The sequence below is a fragment of the Schistocerca nitens genome, chromosome 1, assembly GCF_023898315.1.
Source record: "Schistocerca nitens isolate TAMUIC-IGC-003100 chromosome 1, iqSchNite1.1, whole genome shotgun sequence".
Taxonomy (NCBI): Eukaryota; Metazoa; Arthropoda; class Insecta; order Orthoptera; family Acrididae; genus Schistocerca; species Schistocerca nitens.
In genome coordinates this window covers 712,478,205-712,500,578 of record NC_064614.1, presented here as the reverse complement: position 1 = coordinate 712,500,578, position 22,374 = coordinate 712,478,205, and the positions used below count along the sequence as shown (strand labels likewise).

The following is a 22,374-nucleotide window of genomic DNA, read 5'->3' as shown; positions in this document are numbered from 1 at the left end:
CAATACTACTCGGATTTGTTTTTAAACAATGTGAAGCCAGCCATGAGAGAGAGGTGTCGTGGATCTCAGAGGAGAGGGGTGATTCTCCAGCAAGACAATGCACGTCCTCATATTGCTCAACTAACCTGTGAAACCATCGACAAAATGGCCTGGGAAGTACTGCCTCATCCCCCTTAAGTCCTGATTTAGCACCTAGTGATTTTCATTTGTTTGGTGCACTGGAGGAGGCATTACATGGGAAAAGGTTCCAGGACAACGAGGATCTGAGAAAGTTTGTGGGAAATTGGTTCAAACATCAAGATAGGGTTCTTTGCAGCCAGAATCAAAAAGCTTCTAGCCCATTGGAACAAGTGCTTAAATGTTCAAGGGGGTTATGTTGAAAAGTAGAAAAAGTGTTGTTTTGTAAAAATAACTGCCTTTTTCTCCAGACCAATTTGTCTCTTTAATTACTGAATGACCCTCGTATTTTACCTTTTTAAGTACTTTGAGTGACAGTCTTATTAAAGGAGTTTAGTGTTGGAGCTAGCACTCACTGACTTCTATGTTAAATAGATGAACTGTCTAAGGATGTTGTGGGGTAGCTCATTCATCCTGCTTCTTAATCAGTCTTTATACTTCTGAGCCCCACTCTGAAATTTTACTAATTATTTATAATTTTGATATTAATGATCTATAACTGTGTTACAGTATTTTATGTTTTACAGAGGTGTAGCTCCAGGTCCATCTTTGAACTGAAAACACTCAGTCTGCGATGTAAATTTCTTACCACAGTTGCCTGGTAATACCTTCAATAACAAGAACAAGCAGCTGCCTGATTCAGTATTAGAATTCGTCAGATTGTTCTTTTTCTTATGCTTTTCAGACTATAGATTTTGGTGCTTGTTATCTACTTCTCTTCGAATTGATTTCTTTTGTTGTTCTCATGCTCATGAATAACTTAAGTTTTAAATAACTGCAAAGCATTATTACCTAGTTTGGTATCATTGTTAATTTTTGGAGCAATGTTAGTGTTAATTTACATGTCAAAAAATAATAATATTCTTGCCTTTTCAGGTAAATGAGTTACTTTATTTTTTTCCGACGAATGAGGATAGTGAAGTACGATTCATCTGGGCTAGCGAGGAGACTGGTTTTCGGCATTTGTACTTTATTACAGCCCACGTGAGTGGCGTATCTAATGGAATTGATGATGCACTCGATACTATTGAAAGTGAGTGTTTTCATTTAAAGGGTTCTGTAATTGCATGCAGGTGTGTTATGGTAGTTCCTAATGTTGCCCACCCTTCTGCAAAGTTAGCAAAATAACGTAGCAGTTGAGGTAGTGACTGCTAGGCATTGTTTTATTAAGTAATATTTTATTGTTCCTTAAAAATAAATAAATGTTTAGTTACATTTTACAATGTGCATGTGCGTGCGTGCATGTGCGTGTGTGCATGCAGCTGTAAAAATAATATGGTAAAGTGAGAGTAAGCTTTATAATTTTGACTTGTAAATTGAGAGATAACCACAATCGTCGTCTTTTCTTCATTATCCTCTACTTTTATATGGCTTCATCCTTCACTCTCCAACTTTCTTTTTGGACATACAATGTTCCCATATAATAAGAAAGCAAATACTGTGTTTAATTTCGTGGCAAGATTGTGCAGTCTGTGTTTTCATTTGGGCAACTGTTACTTCATTTGGTCAAGTGTATTGTGGTGCATTTCTACTGTGGAACATTCATTGAAAATTGCCAAAATGTGGTGTGAAAACTTAAGTTGTACTAGAAGTATCAAAAGTATTTTTAGTCAAAGCATGAAAGGTACAGGATAATATGGACTGAATAAACAGGTTTTTGTTTGTAAAGGAAAATAATGAAAAGATAAATTGCAGGGAAGGATAACTGATTGCTTGAGAACAAATGTGGAATGTAAACTTTGAGTAAGACTGGAGAGCTTAATTTATTAAAATGGTTAAATTTATTTTTGGATGTACTGAAAAGTCATTCCTTATTGATAAAGAGTGCAATATTGCATAAATCCTTAAATTTATAGAATTTCTGTGAAATTTAAGTTTACTGAACTCTTAGATGGATACGAAATTAGTGAGATTGAGGGAAGGGAGGGGACTCTTCATACATCTCAACAGAGACATAGCTGATAATCTATTGATAGTAAAGAGAACAACGAACAAACAAACATTGAGAGCAGACCAAACAGTAATCTGCAAATGAATGATAGGTGACAATTTAAAATATCAGAAAATCACGCTGGCAGAGGTATATTTTGTGTCCTGATGTGTCGCCCATCATTCACCTGCAGGTGAGAGGTTGCTTGTCCTGAATGAAAATTCACTCTGTAGCTGAGTGGTGTGGTACTTCTCTCTGCACAAACGTATGAAACGTGAATGGCATTCCTTTGACAGCCAGTAATATGTGTAGGATACATATCTGTAAAACGTATTTAGCTTTTGTATATTTATTTCCTGCATATAGTTTGATATTTTTACCTTTCGAGGCTGTACTGCTATGGTAAAAAGGTATTAGTTTCTTTTCTTTGTGATCAGAAGTTTAGTTTTCAGATATTTACTAACCTTACCACAACTTTGAAAGCAGAATTTGTAATTCATACTTTACTTGATAGGAGAAGGCATTTGATTAAAATATTAATTTCATTTCCAGTTCCAAGTGCGGATATATGACTGAGGTTTAAAGTGAAAAAAGCTAGGTATTTAAAAGTTATTTTTGCATAGTCTTTGGAACGAATGAAGTAGAAAAGAATGTAGAGATCAGTGATCTCTTGCTGCAATGTTTCCAGAGAGATTTGAAGAATGTTGCTGTGCTCTCACATTGGAGAAAAAGAAAACATTAATTTTGATCTACATCTCCCTTTATTTTTTAGTTTGCCTACATTAAAACCGCTGATGACAGGCCATATCCTTAAGAAAGCTTGTAAGCAGTTCCACAAGTGACATTTGCCAGGTCTGAATAAATGTGACTTATCACTCTACAGTGTAGTGTCCACTCATTTGAAACTTCCTGGTAGATTAAAAGGTGTGTGCCAGATGGGAACTTTAACTTAGACCCTTGCCTTTTGCAGGCAGTGCTCTACTGACTGAACTTCGTAGGCATGACACAAGACCCATCCTCACAGCTCTGCTTGTGCCAGTAACTCCCTCCTACTTTCAAAACTTAATATGCATTCTTCTACATATCTCACAGTACAAATGCTCCTGGAAGAAAGGATATTGGAGAGAAATGGCTTAGCAACAGCCTAGGATACACTCTACAGAATGAGTCCTCACTTTGCAGGGACAGTTGGCAGATTAAAAATTGTGATGGGCTGGAAATAGACACTGGCAGGAGTAGCACTGCAAGGATAGATAATGAGTCATTCCTGGATATATCAGTCAGTAAAGCATTGCCTGATCAAACAAGTTTGAGGGTTCAAGTCCCAGTCTCGCATGCAATTTTAATCTGTAAGGAAGTTTCAAATGAGTGTACACTCCTCTGCAGTGGGAAAAATCATTCTGGAGACAATTCTGTAAGCTGTGACTTAGCTGTTTCTCTATGGTAGCGCTTATTCTATGAGTGTTGGTCCTGCACCATTCTTGAGTGTAGCAAATTTGTCTGGGAAATCGAAGAATATGGTATCAACCTGGAATGCATTATCTATGACACTTTGTATCTTATGGGTAAACGGGGCTAGCTGACTTTCCTAAGATCTCTTCAGATCCATGTTGATTCATATAAAGGAGATTTATTTGTAAGACATGAATATCAAACTTGTTCCACAGTTCTACAACTGATTGGTGCCAGCAATAAAAGTTTATAACTGTCTGCATCTGTCTGATGGCCCTTTTTGAAAACGGGAATGACCTGCACCTTTTCCAGTTTCATACCTCCCGCATTTCACAAGAAACTGCTGCCGAAAGGGGAACATCTTCTGTCACACAATCTGTACAACTTTACAAGTGCCTCATCAAGTCCAGATGTATTTGCGCTGTTTTTAATGGATTTTCATTTCCATGATCACGCACCTCAATATCTGCCACTGTAGCGTATTTAGGGTATTACAATTTCTCCAAGGAAACAGTCGTGGAAGGCCAAATTCAGCATTTTGGTGTATGTCTGTCACTTTTCATTTCGGTGCCATTATGGACATTGAGCAAGACTAAAACCTCTACAGATTTTTCATGTAGTTCATAGAAAAGGTTTACATTTGAATTTAGTTCTCACTTTTGTCAACAAAACATTGACTTTGCTTAAATCTGTGATGAAGCTCTATTTTCAAAGCATTTTTATACCACTGCTACTAAATCATGCTTGGAATGTACATGTTTAAAATGTATGCATTCAATTTTTAGATGTTTGTGATCCTCATTTTCATCCCTCAAGATGAACGTTTGAAATTGACTGCTGAGATAAAGTGCACTTTTTTCCCCTATCATACTTGCTAAAAAAAATATTTTCTTACACTTCTCAGTTTTCCTTTTAACATCTGCAACAGCCTTATGATCACAGGTTTTCTCCTCTACAATTCAAAAAGTTTAGATCTGTTAGTTACTAGGAGCTCTAAGACATTGCCCTTGTGAATTGACTCTCTAATTACTTGAAATAATTTGACAGAAAAACTGTATGGGGAAAAAACGGTCTTAAATCCCAGTGTCTGGGAACAGCTTTAATTAAATTAATTCACATTTGCCATTTAGCCTTTCGTTGTGATTTATGTTCCAGTCAGAATTTAAGATATTGTTGTTAGTCACTTCTGATCACAGCCATCTTTCTGTTTCCAGTACAGCACAATACAGTTCAGTACAGTATGGTCATTACATTTAGTAAGTGAAATTAATTATGGAACCTTGTGGTGAACACTCCTGCAGTTAACTAACACACATTTACAGTTTTTCTTCCCAAACTGCAAGGATGAATACTCTGCTGTCTAATGAAAATGGTTTATCTACACTTATCTCTGATTCTGCCATATAATTAGTCATTGAAACCATGAAGGTGACCCACTGATGTAAGAAAATTTTCATGAGTGTGATATGAACTCAGCCATACCAATAGCTGTTTCATTTGTGTAGTGCAAGCCTGATAGGTTTAAACTAGGAACACGAGGAAACACATGGTTGTAAAGGAGGTACAGTTTATTGGGTCATGGAATGACATCAACAAGAATAAAATTAAAATAATTTGTGTCTTGAACACATTTAACAACTGAGGGCCCAGAGGTCCATCCTTGCCATTATAAAGACATTATCCATGTTAGGTGTTATTAGTGTCGTACTGCAGGTACATGGAGGACTTCGTGACAGTGGTTGGTGACTGTGCGGCCCAGTGGCTACCTCGGGTATTTACAGGCACTCTATTTGAATGTTGTCACACACTACACTTGCCATAGTGGCCCAATTTAAGCCTGCTGTGGGTGGTAGGTGTAGTAACCAGTGGGCCACCACAGGTGGGGGCTACAGTTCTCAGGTTACAGTTCTCATCCAGTAAGTAGAGGATTTCAAGAAATCCATACTCCACATCATCAGAGAATTGACCGAGGCTCTGGTTTAAGCCTCCCAGTTCGTTCCAAACACCAAACACCACAAGGTTTTTCATAAGATGCTGCCCATACTATAGTTCTCATCCCCATGTGTAAGACTAGCTGTCTTTCCCAATTCAACCAACCATCTAAATGAAAGAAGGATGGCCTCACAATTTATGCAGCTTGATCCATTCATGCTGACTTGAGCCACAATTAGAAGCCAGTTGCATACAGTGCATTGAATAGCAGCTAGCACAAACTTTCCCACGTCATACATGAGATCTTCCAGCAAGGTTCCCACGTGTGTGTTGAATTCATGTGCATTGGATTTCTTTCTGGACCTGCCTGCTACTTCCATGAGGAGCTCCATTACCCATCTAATGTTGGAGCTACCAACAGCCAATGTACTTATTCTCTATGCTTGTTCAGACTGGACAAGAGAATTCATCACAGGATCATCAGATGAGGCTTTTAGTAGCTTGATCTGTAGACCATGGCTTTGACTGTGTGTAATACTTGTAGAGTTTCTTGTGTGAAGATTTCAATATTATTTTATTCATCAAAAATATTGGAACACACAAAAATAGTTCATTATTGCAATTGTTATTGATATTAGACATAGCGTCATTGGAATTTGACAGTCAGTTATCAAAAGCTACCGTAAAAGGAAGTTGTTTTGGTGAAACAATACTTAAGACCAAAATGCAGTGATAAGATGGCAGTTTTGGCTGCATTGGGTTGTTTATTTTACACTGTTGACTGGTATGTAGTATAAGGTGCTACTTCATTAATGCTGCCATGTCATCTTGTACACTTTCGTCTGCAGGTGATCTAACCAAAACTGGTAACTAAGGATAAATAAAAGAGGACTTTGACTGTTGTCACTAATTTATGCTGTTGTAGCTGAGAAAGCTGCTTTGTGACGTTACTTGAATTCACACATGCTAAAAATTGGCCATTATTTTGTGAAACACTGCTTGAGACATCTGTGAACTTGGCCAAAAAAGTTGAGAGTGGGAATCAGAAATGAGGTTATCGTGTGTCTGGGAGCAATGGTTGAATGAATTGTGTCTCCTGCCATAACACCATAGTAAAATCATCTAGCTAGAGAGCAACTCATGTACTGTGGATACCATGTAAACCAGATCTATCTCAAGACTTTCTTTAAAACCTTAAAATGCTTTTCCACTTATTATGGATGTCGATTAGCTTTTATGTCTTTCAGCGTAATAGTGACATTTAGAAAAAAATCTCCAGATTTTTATTGCATAGTGTTCCTGTCCCCCTCATCCTGATATGGTTTCTCATTGTTTCATCTCTCCTCATTGAATTGCTTGTTCTGAAACCTATGAAGTGCATCACTTCCACTTTTGTAAATGTTTATCAGCAGGAGTACACATTTTGCCACCTGAAGGTAAGTTCTGGCTGGAAATTCTTTCTCACAATTTATTAGTTTCATTGATTGAATTTTCCTTTGATACAGAAGCATTTGCGTGGTGAATCAGTCTTCCAGTATGATTACATTTTCCCATACTTAGGATGTAAATCTATTTTGATGTGGATATTTGTAAGTAATTAGACAATTTTTTTACAGTGGAAATTTGTGGTTCTTGACTACCCAAACTCTAACTGTAATGCATATTGTTTATTGTACAGATAGAAAACACCAGCATCTGTAATTGTCACATTGTGTGGTCTTCATATATGATCTGTCTGCCACTGTACAATGCATGACATGATTCTTTATACAAGTATTGGTGGGTTTCTATTCAAAGAATATTATTTCCAGCTTACATGCACAGCAGAACTGGAATTCATACAACTCTCAGCACAATGCAGAACATACTTCCTGCCAAATGTGAGCAAGACAGCTGAATAAATATAATACATCACTTAAATAAAAAAAAAATTAACATTTACAAAGGAGTCACTTTTTGACAAACTTTTCTGAAATTAGTTTGAAAATTTTTAAATAACTGTCTTAATGTCAGAGACTTCAACTGTAATCGTATCAGATAGCAAAATTTTTAATACATTCAGTTTATGAACATAATTAATTTCTTTGAAAAATAGCAAAGTGTATATTATATCTGTGCACAGGATGTTCCAGAAATAATGATCAGTATTAGGGATATGACAGGAACCATCATTTGAAGCAAATAAGATCTTGTAAACATGGGCTCTAGTGTGTGTACCTTAAAAGCTATGAGCATTTTTTCATCTTAAGCAATGTTAAATGCATCTCTTCTACTGAATAAGGGCTCATAGGTCATTAAGTATGCATTTTAGATCCCATATTTACTAAATATTCTTGCTTCAGATCAGTGATAATGTCATATCCCTGAATATTTCTCATTCCTCCTAGGACACCCTTGTATAAATACAGATAACCAATTTAATCATGTTATTCAAACTATATGCAACAGATGTACCGTGAAGATGATGCACTGAGCTGCAGACAGGCACTACTATGGAAAGATTGTTACACATTTAGCTTTCGACAAAACTAACTCTTCTTTGGAAAAGGGGACACACACACACACACACACACACACACACACACACACACACACACACACACACACACAGGCTAAATGTGTAACAGTCTTTTTTTGTTGTGACTGTAACTCAGCATGTAGTCTTTACAGTGAGTTGAATTCTTCGTTTTTCCTAGTACTGGTGATGTTGCATTGTTAAAAAGAAAGATGTTGTCAGTTGCTTGTTATTGGATCATATTGTAAATTTATGAGATATATTTAGATGTTCACTAAATAGTAATAGTATGTCAGTGGTCAGTTCTGATACTGCCTCCATCCCTAATTATCAACATGCACCGAGCTCACCTTTGTTAACTTATTGTAAATGCATTATTGCAGTTATACAGAATATTATAACCTTCTTTTAAGGCCAATTTTCATTTAGCATCAAGTCTTAAAAGTTACTATGCCAAATAATACAACTACCAAGATGGACATTTTCTAGAGTTGTCCAAACTGTTGAGTGTTTGATGATGTTGGTTCTTGTATGTTTCAGATACATTCCTGCAAGCACGTGTCAGCCAAAAAATTGCTCTTACATCTGGTGACTGGGAAGTGCTGGGTCGCTCCATTTGGGTTGATCCAGATAGGCAACTAGTATACTTCCTTGGTTTGCGTGAGTCACCTCTTGAGAAGCACCTTTACGTTGTGTCACTGAGACGTCCTGATGAAGTGCGGTTGCTTACCAGACCAGGATATTCTTACACAGTTGACTTCAACAAGGTATGAACCATGAGAAGAAAAATACTTGTTTCATTGTGCACTGCTGAGAAGGGAAATACATGGTTAAGATCTATTGCATATTTCATTGCTTTCTAAAGGGCTGAAATTTTCTGATGCAAGCTATTGAGAAAGTAAGTGTTTCAGCAATTTCATATAACTAGAGATCACGTCGTACAATTGACCACGATGGTGGAAGAAGCTTGACACGGAAGAAGAAGAAGTCATTGTCAATGTTCATCATGTAGGCGTATTTACAAAATAATTTGTGATGTGAATTTAAAATGACTCATTCCACATAATTATGATTTATCATGCAAATGATCCATAGAACATGAAACTAATTATGGTTTTCAGAGAAATGCTATGTAAAATTTAAATTTTTATTGATATGGATCCTACAACCTTTTTCAGGTGCTTGTGCATATATCAGTAACTTAAAGGAAATGACTGAGATTACATACTGTAACAAGTGTTTGATATTACTTAACATGTAGAATATGATTCCGTAATACCATCAAAAACATCATATTGTTCCTCAACTGATCCCTCTCATGTGTTATTGTACTTCATACAAAAACATTGTGAAATAGGACTAATAAAACTGTAAAGTACACGAATATTTAACTGAAACCATGTGAATTTACCTGTGGACAGATGAGATAGTTTATAGCAAAGAATGAACAGAAATGGTAGGCTCTTTATTAAAGAAAGAACCAGATTCACAGATTATCATGGGCTTCGATTCCCAAGGATACAGAATCCTCAAAGGTAAAGTGGGTCAGTGAGTAATGAAGAATGTAGTCCAGTTAGGTACAGGACTTAGTCAGTCACAAGATGCTGTATTCAGTGATTGACTTCACCTCCCCAAGCAGTTGTGTATACATCGTCCCCCTCAAATGTGCTAACAACGGCTACAATATAGTCAATGAACATGCCATGCCTGTTGTCCCGGTTGATAACCAGGACAACAGATGCAATCCAGACAGAACTGACAAATTCTGGGAAGACTTAGAAGATATTCTCTCTGACATTCCAGGCGCGCGCGCGCGCGCACACACGCACACACACACACACGCACACGCGCACGCGCACACACACACACACACACACACACACACACACACACACACACACACACACGCACACGCGCGCGCACATCCTTGGGAACAATTGGTGGATCTGTGTAGGACTTTTGGGTTGGTCATGAAGTCTACTGCCTTCAAACACCTGCCAAGGAAGAAGACGACTTGGATTTCACCTAACACCAACTTGGGTGAGTTCAAGATGGATCATGTGGCCATTTCAAGAAAATCACAAAAGGAAACACAAAATGTGAAGGTATCAAGAAGTGCCAATCTGGACTCAGCCCACCACGTCTCAAAGATCAAAATGAGACTCCAGCCTAGAAACACTAGAGTACACAGAACTTCTAAGATGGTAAGATTTGATGTAGAGCAACTTAAGAACAGACAAGAAATGAGCCAGAGACTGAACAGTACAGATTTCAGCAGCTGGGACCAACTGAAGGAGACACTCCTGAAGATGGCCAATGAACTTGCCCCCGTCACGAGAAGGAAGCATCCATGGTAGAATGAAGACTGTGACAATGCAGTAGCCGAAAATAGACACTCTGTGGGAAGTGGAACTGTAAGAAAATCAAGAAAAATTGGGAGAACTTGCTGGAACAAAGGAGGCTTACTGCTAAGATAATTCGAGGAACCAAAATGACTTCCACGCAAAACCAAGTAACCCAAATTGAAGAGAGCTTCACTAAGAATAACTCCAGAAACTTCTACAGAAGCTGCCATCAGGCACTCAGAAAATACAATCTGCCAAGCCTCCACTTCAGAGACTTGTAGAGCAAACTGGCTTTCAACGACAAGGACAACTGCCACCTCTTAGCTCAGTACTTTAAAAACCTATTCAGCTGTAATCCACCCAGCGAAGACTTGGACTACAAACAAACCCGGACTCACTGCCTCCTTCATTGGAAGTAGTTGGACAAATCATTCAACTTCTAAAGAATAATGACGCAGCTGGGGAGGACTCTTATCATTGCTGAACTCTGGAAGCAATGCCTTGGGCAAGCTCACCGAGATCATCCAGGGCATCTGGGAAACAGAGAAATTACCACCTGATTGGAACACGGCTCTGATCCATCTGCTTCACCAAAAGGGAGATTTTACTGATCTGAACAACTATTGTGGCATTTCTCTTTTCCCGGTAATATACAAGACTCTCTCCAAGGTGTGACTAACAAGGGCCGAACATCAATTGGATAGTCAACTGCAAGAATATCAGGGAGGCTTCTGTAAGACCCGATCCTGTACTGAACAGTCTTCAACCTTAAAACTGTAGTGGTATACTCAAAGGCGAGCAACTGCAAGGTGGTCGTCATCTTTGTTGATTTCAGGAAGACCTATGACTCTGTTGATAGAGAAACGCTTAACAAAATACTCCAGGAACAAGGACTAGACAATAAAACCCACAGACTCATTCTAGAAACCTAGACCAACACCTATTCCAAGGTCAGATTTAGAGGTGAGATCTCGGAAAGCTTTGAGATAAAAACTGGAGTGAGACAAGGGGATCGACTCACCCCACTTCTCTTCAACTATGTCCTCGGAAAGGTTGTGAGAGAATAGTGCAAGAAACTGACCAATTTGGGTGTTCTGAGTGTTGTCTACCTGGGCCGTAAGAACGAAGGACTGATTGTAGATTGCCTGGCTTTTGTAGATGACATGGCACTGATTATTGATTCTCTTGAAATGGCAACAATGCAGGTAAACTGCCTCAGAAAACAGGCAGCCAAAGTGGGTCTTCAAGCACCGCTGGAGAAAACAGAGTTCTTCACCGACATCAAAGAAGCTAACAGAGACATGTTACTAGACCAGGCAAACATCAAAAGGACTGAGAAGTTTAAGTATCTCGGCAAATGGATTGAACCCAACTTACCAGAAAAAATGTTATTGTCCGTGAGAGTCAGCAAGTTGGAACTAGCCTATTGACTGACTATGAACACCTACAACAAAAATGCCTGTCATGCAACTTGAAACTTAAGCACTACACATCAGTCATACGACCAGAAGCCATGTATGCCATGGACTGTCTTTCCTTGAACCAGAAAGGTCTGATGGAGGAATTGGAAGTCAGAGAGAAGAGAATCCTCAGGAAGATGCTAGGCCCGGTAGAAGAAGATGGGGAATTTCGAAGGCGACATAACTCGGAGCTCTACGAACATATCAAGAGGCTCTCTGACTGTGCAAGGAAAAGAAGGATGGCTTTCTATAACCATGCTGCAAGATTGCCTCCAAACAGGTAAATCAACCGTCTGTTCACCTTCTGGCAGAACAAGATGGCTCACACCACTTGGCTGACAGAAACTGAAAACAACATTAAATAACTGGGAACAACTGATCTCCAGAACAGACAGTCTGTGAGACATACCCTGAAGGAAGTCCAAGGATTTCAGGAAAAGCCCCGAAGGAAAAGTACCCCATGGACAGAAGAAAGGAGGAGTTAAATTGGCAGAGGATGCGACTGTGCTGGGCAAAGATCAAAGCCCAACAGTTGAACAAGTGTGGTCCAGAGTAGGCCCATTCAAAACAAGAAGAAAAAAGAAATGTTGTTTATAGAAGGAACAATGAATAAAATAGTTCTCAACCAGTTATTGACTGGCTGGACTGCTAAATGAGGGGAAGATTTCATTAGGGTGTTATTGGAGAAGAATATGGGAATCTAACAATAAATGGTAGTTCCAGTTACAGTGAAGTGAGACTACAAAAAACCCTATTCTAAAGAGTGGGAAGGGTACAGGTACGGAGGGTGGAGCAAAGGTGCAGACTGTGAAATGTTATGTAGAAATGGTTTGTTGGAGGGTTTTGTCAAAGGCAAGAAGAATTATTACAGAACAGCCAGTGTGAGAGGAACACAAGTTCTCCAAAACCTTGCTTTCCATGTATCTTACTAGTCATGAGATGATTTTATGCTGACCCATGGCTGTAAATGTGCAGCATTGTAATAAAGTATCAATGTTATTTGCCTGTGAATAATTAAATCAGTTCAAAATGGAGAGCATTTAATAATGTTAAGTATATTGCAGTATCTAGATGAACATTCAGAAACTTGTGGTTACATAGACCAGTTGAGACTGAAAAACACACACAATTTTGTTGTTAAGACTTTTTCTAATCTTCCTCTGCAGATTTTGTTTTGGCTTTTTATAATGCTACTCATGTCATGTCACCCAGCTTTTGCCAGTTGATTTTGTTTTGCTGTATATTATCTTCTCCCGTCGACATGATTTAGCCTCTCTGCATGCACTTACCACTGTTGGCTAGAGTTGCTGTCTCTGGATCACAGGGTCCCGGGTTCGATTCCTGGCCAGGCTGGGGATTTTCTCTGCCCCTTGACTGGGTGTTTGTGTTGTCCTCATCATTCCATCATAATCTCATTCGTAACAGTGGCTCGATCGGACTGTGTAAAAATTGGACTGTGAAAAAATTGGGACTTTGTAGCGACCACACCTTTGTTTCTCGTGGAGATGATTGAAGAAAAGTATGGCGAAGTTGAATCAATGAGTAAAATGCGGTCCGGTGCTTTGCTCATCAAGACGTCCTCTGCTGCCCAGTCTGACACCCTGCATGCTTGTGACCATCTCGGTGACGTCCCAGTCTCCGTCACGCCCCATCCATCTTTGAACTCAGTACAGGGCATTATTTTCCGCTGAGATCTTCTTCTGAAAACTGACGAGGAGCTCCTTGCTAACCTCGAGCAGTGAGGGGTTCGTTTTATCCGCTGTGTGCAGCGAGGCCCTCCAAACAGTCGCATCGCTATGGGCGCCTTTATCCTGGCCTTCGAGGGGGATGTCCTCCCAGAGAAGGTCAAGGTAATGGTGTATCTGTGTGATGTCAAACCACTGATGAGATGTTTTAAATGCTTAAGGTTTGGACATATGTCTTCCTGCTGCACTATTGAACCCCTCTGTGGCGACTGTGGGTGCCCCCTCCATGAGGGGAGTGGCTGTGCTCCCCCGCCAATGTGTGTAAATTGTATTGGACAGCATTCTCCACGCTCGCCTACATGCCCGGTGTTTGTGAAAGAAAGAAGGATTCAAGAGTACAAAACCTTAGATTGGCTCACCTACACTGAGGCTCGTCAAAAATATGACCGGCTCCATCCTGTGTCTATGACCTCTACTTTTGCTTCAGTTACTTCCATTCCCCATCCTATCCCCTCCTCTTCCCAGCCCCACCCCACCCCATTTGTCCCATGCTTTCAGCCTCCTCCCCCCCCCCCCCCCCACTCCTCCTCCGCATCCCCCTCAGCAGCCATACCCACCTCTTCGCGTGCTGCTCCCCCTCCCCCGCTGGAGAAGTGTTCCCCTCCTTCGGCGGCCGCCGGTACTGGAGCTCCCTTCCAGGACTCCTCTTCCCGGCACCCCCTTGACAGGCAATCTGCTGCTCCACATTGGCAGCATGACCCACGGTGGGTGCCAATATTGCCTGGTGTAATTCTGAGCCTGCCCTTGCTGAAGTCTGCCCTTCTCTTCCTTCCCAAGAGAAGAAGCAGAAACGCAGAAACAAGGGCAAGGCCACTCTGGTACCCCATGAGGTGCGGCCTTCCCCTCACATTCAATGAACAAACAGAGTCTGACACCACCTATATGGATATTACCCCATCCTTCTCGGTGACAGATAGCGACTCAGTAGCGTGACCGACTCTGGTCCAATCACTTCCACTTTGGACTCCGGCTTGAGAATCCTCCAGTGGAATTGTAATGGATATTTGCGTCACCTCCCAGAGTTGCAGTCCCTTCTTTCCTTCGACTCTGCCGCTTGTATTACACTCAAGGAGACCCACTTTAATGCCCACAACCATCTTTGGGATAGTCATACGACTACTGCCCTGGGCAGGACAGTTGAAGGTGTTCTGGCAGGGCTTGACCTCTGTTTACTAAACACAGGCGCTCCCACACACTTTACTGTGGCGCACGGCACTTTCTCAACCATTGACCTTTCCATCTGCAGTCCCGGTCTTCTTCCGTCTATTGAGTGGGGTGTCCATGATGACTTATGTGACAGCAACCATTACCCGATTGTTTTGACGTTCCTTCAGTGTCTCTTGCTCCGTCACCCTCCCAGGTGGGCCCTATCTAAGGCTGATTGGGGTGCCTTCTCATCTTCTCCCATCCCCCCTGTATTGCCACACACCAGTGTTGGTGAATCTACTCAGACCTTGACTGCCTCCATCCTTTCAGCAACTGTTTCGACAATCCCTTCTTCTTCAGGTTCCCCCCGCCGGAAGATGGTCCCTTGGTGGACTCCGAAAATTGCAGCAGCCATAAAAGACCACCACCGTGGTCTTCAACACTTCAAGTGACACCCTTCTACTGCTCTTCTTCTGGTCTTTAAACGATTCTGCACCCGGGCCTGCTACCTAATCAAATTTCAGAAATGGGTTTTTCTGGGAACGGTATGTAGCTGCCATAGGACCCCACAAACCCTCTTCACAAGTCTGGGTGAAACTCTGGCGAAATTTTGGCCACTGTCCTCCCACTGGGGTTGCGGGAATTTCTGTACATGATGTTATTGTTACCAATCCAGACTTTGTGGCAGAAAATTTCGCTCAACATTGTGCTCAAGCTTCGGCATTGGCTCAGTATCCACCCATGTTCCTTCTCCTGAAAGAGCGTTCAGAACAACTGCCTTTGTCTTTTGTTACTCGCTGCTCAGAACTATATAATGCCCCATTTAGCGAGTGGGAATTTGCCAGTGTCCTTGCCCTTTGTCCTGACACAGCTCCTGGGGCAGATTGGATACATAACCAAATGCTCCAACACTTATCGGTGGCTGGCCACCGTTGTATATTGACCCTCTTCAGCCGTCTGTGGGATGAGGGAGTATTTCCTACCAAGTGGCAGGAAAGTATTGTTGTTCCGGTGTTGAAGCCAGGGAAGCCGCCTCTTGAGTTGGATAGCTACCGTCCAATTAGCCTTACTAACACCCTCTGCAAGCTCCTGGAACGCATCGTGAGTCGGCAGCTGTTTTGAATCCTTGAATCGTGTGACCTTTTGTCATTGACTCAAAGTGGTTTTTGCTGTGGCCACTCTACGGTGGATAACTTGGTGCACCTAGAGTCTGTTATCCAGTCGGCTTTTGCCCATCGGCAACACCTCCTTGCGGTCTTCTTTGATCTGCATAATGCCTATGACACCACCTGGCGCCACCACATCCTCACCACCCTTCACAATTTGGGCCTTCGTGGCGCTCTGCCTGTTTTTATCCGTAATTTTCTTTCTTATCGCTCTTTTCGGGTCCAGGTTGGCTGCTCCTACAGCTTTGTCGGTACGCCTGCCGACTGATGTCAATGCCCGACCACCCATCATATTTCTCCTTCTTTGACGACTCTCGACTGCCAATACGGGCTGTATGTCTCTGCCCTGTTACCTCCTGGAGTTAGCTTTCATTGCCTGCTTCAGAAACTTGATTTTTACCCTCCCTACGGCTTTTCGAGTGGGTGAGAGCCCGACGCCACCTTGGCTCCAGGCTCAGGTTCACGTGCACCTTGAACTCAGCTTGCTCCCAAAAGAGAGGACCGCGGATTCGATATACAGCTCGAGGTTTGTTGAACTTTGTTCGAGGCTCGCTCATAACGTCTTTATTTACACAGATGGCTCCAAGACTACTGCTGGTGTCGGATGTGCCTTTGTTGTTGGGGATGATACCTTTCAATACCGGCTCCTTGACCAGTGTTCAAGCTTTACAGCTGAGCTTTTTGCTCTGTATCAGGCTGTTCAGTATATTCGCCGCCATCGTCATTGTCCCTATGCCATCTGCTCTGATTCTTTGAGTGCCATTCAGAGTCTCCGTGACCACCCTCTCGTGCAATGAATTCAACGGTCCCTTCAGTCACTAGCTGATACCGGCGCTCATGTCCTTTTTTTTTGTGGAGTCCTGGCCACGTTGGTGTGCCTGGGAACGAAGCTGCTCATGCTGCGGCCAAGACTGCTGTCCTCCTGACTCGGACAGCTTCCCTTTGTGTCCCATCAACTGATGTTAGTGGGGTCCTTTGTCGGTGCTTTCATCATTGTGGCATGAGGCTTGGTCCTCTCTCCATGAAAATAAGCTTAGGGCCATCAAACCGGTCCCGCCCCCCCCCCCCCCCCCCCCTGCGGGTCCGGGGTAAGAATAGGCCCGAGGTATTCCTGCCTGTCGTAAGAGGCGACTAAAAGGAGTTTCAACTGTTTCGGCCTTCCATGTGATGGTCCCCCTTGGGGTTTGACCTCCATTTTTCAAAATTCTACAGAAGTACGAGCCTTTTGGGGAAGGACACCTTACGTGGTGTACCACTGGTCCTAAGTGCACTAAGACCTTGGCACTCAGCATTGCACCGGCGTTGTAACCATACCCACTATTCCTCAAATTGGGCCTAAACGCCTGATGGGTTGTCCAAGTTACGCCCATTGTGCATCTCCATCTGCACCAGCGATCATGATGGACTTTCCATGGCACCAGAAATCCAGCACGGTAGCCAGCCCGTTGTGGTGGGGTCGTCATGTACCCTCTAGGTTGTAGCCCCCTGACAACACAGGGATCGTACTGCCGATACCTGAGCTGCACCCTCCCCACGTCGGCCAAGGAGTAGATGCCCGTCTCCTTGGGGCATCAGGACTCCCGGCAATGGTCATCCTGCCAGGTGGCCCTTGCTGCGGCTGGGTGGCGCCCGTGGGGAGAGCCCCTGGTCGGAGTGGGTGGTATCGGGGCGGACGTTTCACAGATGAAACGTCAACACGTATCAGGTCACTCTGCGGCCAAGTCTTTCAAAAGAAAAGGTACCGTTTCTAGTTCTAGTTCTGGTTCTCATGCCCTTTCCCCCTTGGCCACTCCATGGGAGGAGGGACAGGCCCGCCGGCTTGGGGCGAAGTACTTCCCCCGCTATTTGGTCTGTTCTCGAACCGATGGGGGGACATTCGCCACCTCCAAGCCCATGTTCTTTGTTCAGCACATTGAGGACATCTTCGGGGAAATCGAGGCTCTCAGCAAGATGCGTTCAGGGTCTGTTCTTATCAAGACCACCTCCGCCACACAGTCGGCGGCGCTCCAGGCGTACGACCGCCTAGGGGACATCCCAGTATCCATTGTCCCACATCTGGCACTAAATAGAACGCAGGGGGTTATTTTTCATCGTGACCTCCTGCTACAATCTGATGAGGTGCTCAGGGCCAACCTGGAGCGCCGAGGCTTGCATTTCGTCCGGCGAGTCCAGCGCGGCCCCAAAGACCGTCGCATCGACACCGGGGCCTTTATCCTCGCCTTCGAGGGGGACGTTCTCCTGGAGAAGGTAAAGGTGATGTGCTACCGGTGTGACGTGCGACCTTACGTCCCGCCTCCTATGCGCTGTTTTAGGTGTTTGCGCTTTGGGCACATGTCGTCACCGTGTGAGGCTGAGCCCCTTTGTGGCGATTGTGGACGTCCTCTTCGTGAGGAACATACATGCACCCCACCACCTCGGTGCATTAATTGTCCTGGCGTCCACTTGCCTAGATCCTCAGACTGCCCCGCATATCAGAAGGAGAAGAAGATACAAGAAATCAAAACTTTGGATCGGCTCTCTTATTCTGAGGCCAGGAAGAAGTATGACCGCCTCCATCCCGTGCCATTGACCACTTCGTTTGCCTCAGTTGTGTCCACTCCTTCCGCGGTATCCTCACCCCTATCCTGTCCCCCCTCCGTCTCCTCCGCCCATCAGGGGGCTCTGCCTCCGCCTCCCAAATCCCTCCCTTCCAAATCCTCCTCCCCCGTGGCCCCCACCCCCTCTGCCCCAGGGGCCACCCTTCCTCCTCCTCCTCCTGCCCCCACGCCACCTGAGAAGCGATCCTCTTCTCAGGCGTCCATCGGGGAAACGTTCCGGACCCCAGCTTCCGAGGTCCAGCGTTCCAAAACGGACCCCGCGCGTGAGGACCTTCTTCGGGTCCAGCCCACCATCCCTGTGCCTCCTCGGCCTTCCAAGAAGGCCTCCAAGAAGAAGTTTCTATCCCCTTCTCCACCCCGGCGCGTTTCGTCTGACGCTCCATCCGTGAGTCGCTGCTCCCGGCTGTCCTCAGTTTCGCCGGGACGCTCTGCTGCCAGGCGCTCAGCTGGCCTTTCGTCGGCAAACGATGCTGCCCCTCCTACACAACCAGGGACAGCGGCCGCAGCTGGTGATGAGTTGATGGAACCGGATCCGCCTCCCGTCGGTTGTAGCGTTGTTCCCTCGCAACCTGGCCCTCCGCGGCCGTCGAGGTGACCAGCTCTTCCCCCGTCTCGTTCCCCCAACTTTTTGACTAGCGATGGCGTTGTTTCATTGGAACATAAGAGGTATTCGATCTAATCGGGAGGAATTACAACTGCTCCTCCGCCTGCACTGTCCGCTCGTCCTTGGTCTCCAGGAAACCAAGTTGCGCCCGACTGACCGTATTGCCTTTACCCACTATACCTCGGAGCGGTATGACCTCACCCCTGTGGACGGTGTCCCAGCTCATGGTGGGGTCATGTTGCTCGTTCGGGACGATGTCTATTACCATCCCATCCCATTGACCACCCCACTCCAAGCAATAGCTGTCCGCATTACTCTTTCTGCTTTTACTTTTTCAGTTTGTACCATCTACACTCCACCGTCATCTGCTGTTAGTCGGGCTGACATGATGCACCTGATCGTTCAGCTTCCCCCGCCGTTTTGATTGTTTGGCGACTTCAATGCCCATCATCCCCTTTGGGGCTCTCCTGCATCCTGTCAAAGAGGCTCACTCTTGGCGGATGTCTTCAACCATCTCAATCTTGTCTGCCTCAATACTGGCGCCCCGACTTTCCTCTCGGACTCTACTCATACCTACTCCCACTTGGACCTCTCGATCTGTTCTACCACTCTTGCCCGTCCGTTCGAGTGGTATGTCCTTTCTGACACCTATTCGAGCGACCACTTCCCCTGTGTCGTTCGTCTCCTGCACCACACCCCATCCCCACGTCCTTCGAGCTGGAACATACTGAAAGCTGACTGGGGACTTTACTCCTCCCTGGCGACCTTTCCGGACCACGATTTTCCCAGTTGTGACAGTCAGGTCGAATACCTCACGGCTGTTATCATCAATGCTGCCGAACGTTCCATTCCTCGTACTACTTCTTCTTCACGTCGCGTTTCCGTCCCCTGGTGGAACGAGGCTTGTAGGGACGCTATCCGTGCTCGACGACGTGCTTTACGCACCTTTCGCCGCCATCCTACGTTGGCGAATTGTATTGAATACAAACGACTCCGAGCGCAATGCCGTAGAGTCATCAAAGACAGCAAAAAAGCTTGTTGGGCCTCTTTCACCAGCTCCTTTAACAGTTTTACTCCCTCTTCCGTCGTTTGGGGTAGCCTGCGCCGGCTGTCGGGCATTAAGGCCCACTCCTCGGTACCTGGCCTGACCTCAGGTAATGAGGTCCTTGTTGATCCTGTGGCTGTCTCCAACGCCTTTGGCCGCTTTTTCGCGGAGGTTTCAAGCTCCGCCCATTACCATCCTGCCTTCCTTCCCAGGAAAGAGGCAGAAGAGGCTCGGCGACCTTCCTTCCACTCGCTGAATCTGGAAACTTATAATGCCCCCTTTACTATGCGGGAACTCGAACGTGCGCTTGCACTGTCCCGGTCCTCTGCTCCGGGGCCAGATGCCATTCACGTTCAGATGCTGGCACACCTTTCTCCGGCGGGCGAAAGCTTCCTTCTTCGTACCTACAATCGCGTCTGGACCGAAGGTCAAGTCCCCATGCGTTGGCGTGACGCCATTGTTGTTCCTATACCCAAACTCGGGAAGGATAGACACCTTCCTTCTAGTTACCGCCCCATTTCTCTTACAAGCTGTGTCTGTAAGGTGATGGAGCGCATGGTTAATGCTCGATTAGTCTGGATTCTTGAATCTCGACGGCTACTGACTAATGTCCAATGCGGCTTTCGTCGCCGCCGCTCCGCTGTTGACCATCTTGTGACCTTGTCGACATTCATCATGAACAACTTTTTGCGAAGGCGCCAAACGGTAGCCGTGTTCTTCGACTTGGAGAAGGCTTATGATACCTGTTGGAGAGGAGGTATCCTCCGCACTATGCACAGGTGGGGCCTACGCGGTCGCCTGCCCCTTTTTATTGATTCCTTTTTAACGGATCGAAAGTTCAGGGTACGTGTGGGTTCCGTATTGTCCGACGTCTTCCTCCAGGAGAACGGAGTGCCTCAGGGCTCCGTCTTGAGCGTAGCCCTTTTTGCCATCACGATCAATCCAATTATGGATTGCATTCCACCTAATGTCTCAGGCTCTCTCTTTGTTGATGACTTCGCGATCTACTGCAGTGCCCAGAGGACATGCCTCCTGGAGCGCTGCCTTCAGCGTTGTCTAGACAGCCTCTACTCATGGAGCGTGGCAAATGGCTTCCGGTTCTCTGAAGAGAAGACGGTTTGTATCAACTTTTGGCGATATGAAGCGTTCCTTCCGCCATCCTTACATCTCGGTCCCGTTGTTCTCCCATTCGTGGACACAACTAAGTTTCTAGGGCTCACGTTGGACAGGAAACTGTGTTGGTCTCCACATGTCTCTTATTTGGCGGCCCGTTGTACACGTTCCCTTAATGTCCTCAGAGTTCTTAGCGTTTCATCTTGGGGAGCGGATCGCACTGTCCTGCTTCGCTTGTATCGGTCCATAGTCCGATCGAAGCTGGGTTATGGGAGCTTCGTCTACTCGTCCGCTCGGCCATCCCTCTTACGCCGGCTCAACTCCATCCACCATCGGGGGATACGTCTTGCGACCGGAGCCTTCTACACTAGTCCTGTCGAGAGTCTTTATGCTGAAGCTGCCGAGTTACCATTGACCTACCGGCGCGACGTACTGCTGTGTCGGTATGCCTGCCGGCTGTTGTCTATGCCCGACCACCCCTCTTACGAGTCCTTCTTCGCCGATTCTCTCGACCGTCAGTACGGGTTGTATGTGTCTGCCCTGCTGCCCCCCGGAGTCCGCTTCCGTCGCCTGCTTCGACAATTGGATTTTGCCCTCCCTACCACCTACAGAGAGGGTGAGAGCCCGACACCACCTTGGCTCCAGGCTCCGGTTCATATTTACCTCGACCTCAGCTCACTCCCGAAGGAGGGTACTCCGGCTGCAGTGTATTGCTCACGGTTTGTCGAACTTCGTGCTCGACTTGCCGGTCACACCTTTATTTACACCGATGGCTCCAAAACCGACGATGGTGTCGGCTGTGCCTTTGTCGTCGGGGCCGCCACCTTTAAATACCGGCTCCTCGACCAATGTTCCAGCTTTACGGCCGAGCTTTTTGCTCTCCAACAGGCCGTTCAGTATGCCCGCCGCCACCGCCATTCATCGTATGTACTCTGCTCTGACTCACTCAGTGCGCTTCAGAGCCTTGGAGCTCCCTATCCGGTCCATCCCTTGATTCAACGGATACAACAGTCCCTCCATTCTTTCGCTGATAATGGTGGTTCTGTCAGCTTTCTGTGGGTTCCCGGACATGTAGGAGTGCCTGGGAATGAGGCTGCGGATGCTGCAGCCAAGGCTGCAGTCCTCCTGCCTCGGCCAACCTCCCATT

General features: G+C 45.0%; 1 protein-coding gene across 3 annotated transcripts in view; it reads left to right on the top strand.

Annotated features, from left to right (window-relative positions):
• The window catches only part of LOC126259870 (dipeptidyl peptidase 9), a 203,654-nt gene that overhangs the window by 99,925 nt on the left and 81,355 nt on the right, over positions 1 to 22,374 (top strand). For all 3 annotated transcript variants that reach the window (XM_049956949.1, XM_049956939.1, XM_049956932.1), the window contains 2 exons: positions 1,054 to 1,210; positions 8,547 to 8,773. In XM_049956949.1, the coding sequence (XP_049812906.1) occupies positions 1,054 to 1,210; positions 8,547 to 8,773 (384 nt within the window). The remainder of the gene's footprint in view (positions 1 to 1,053; positions 1,211 to 8,546; positions 8,774 to 22,374) is intronic.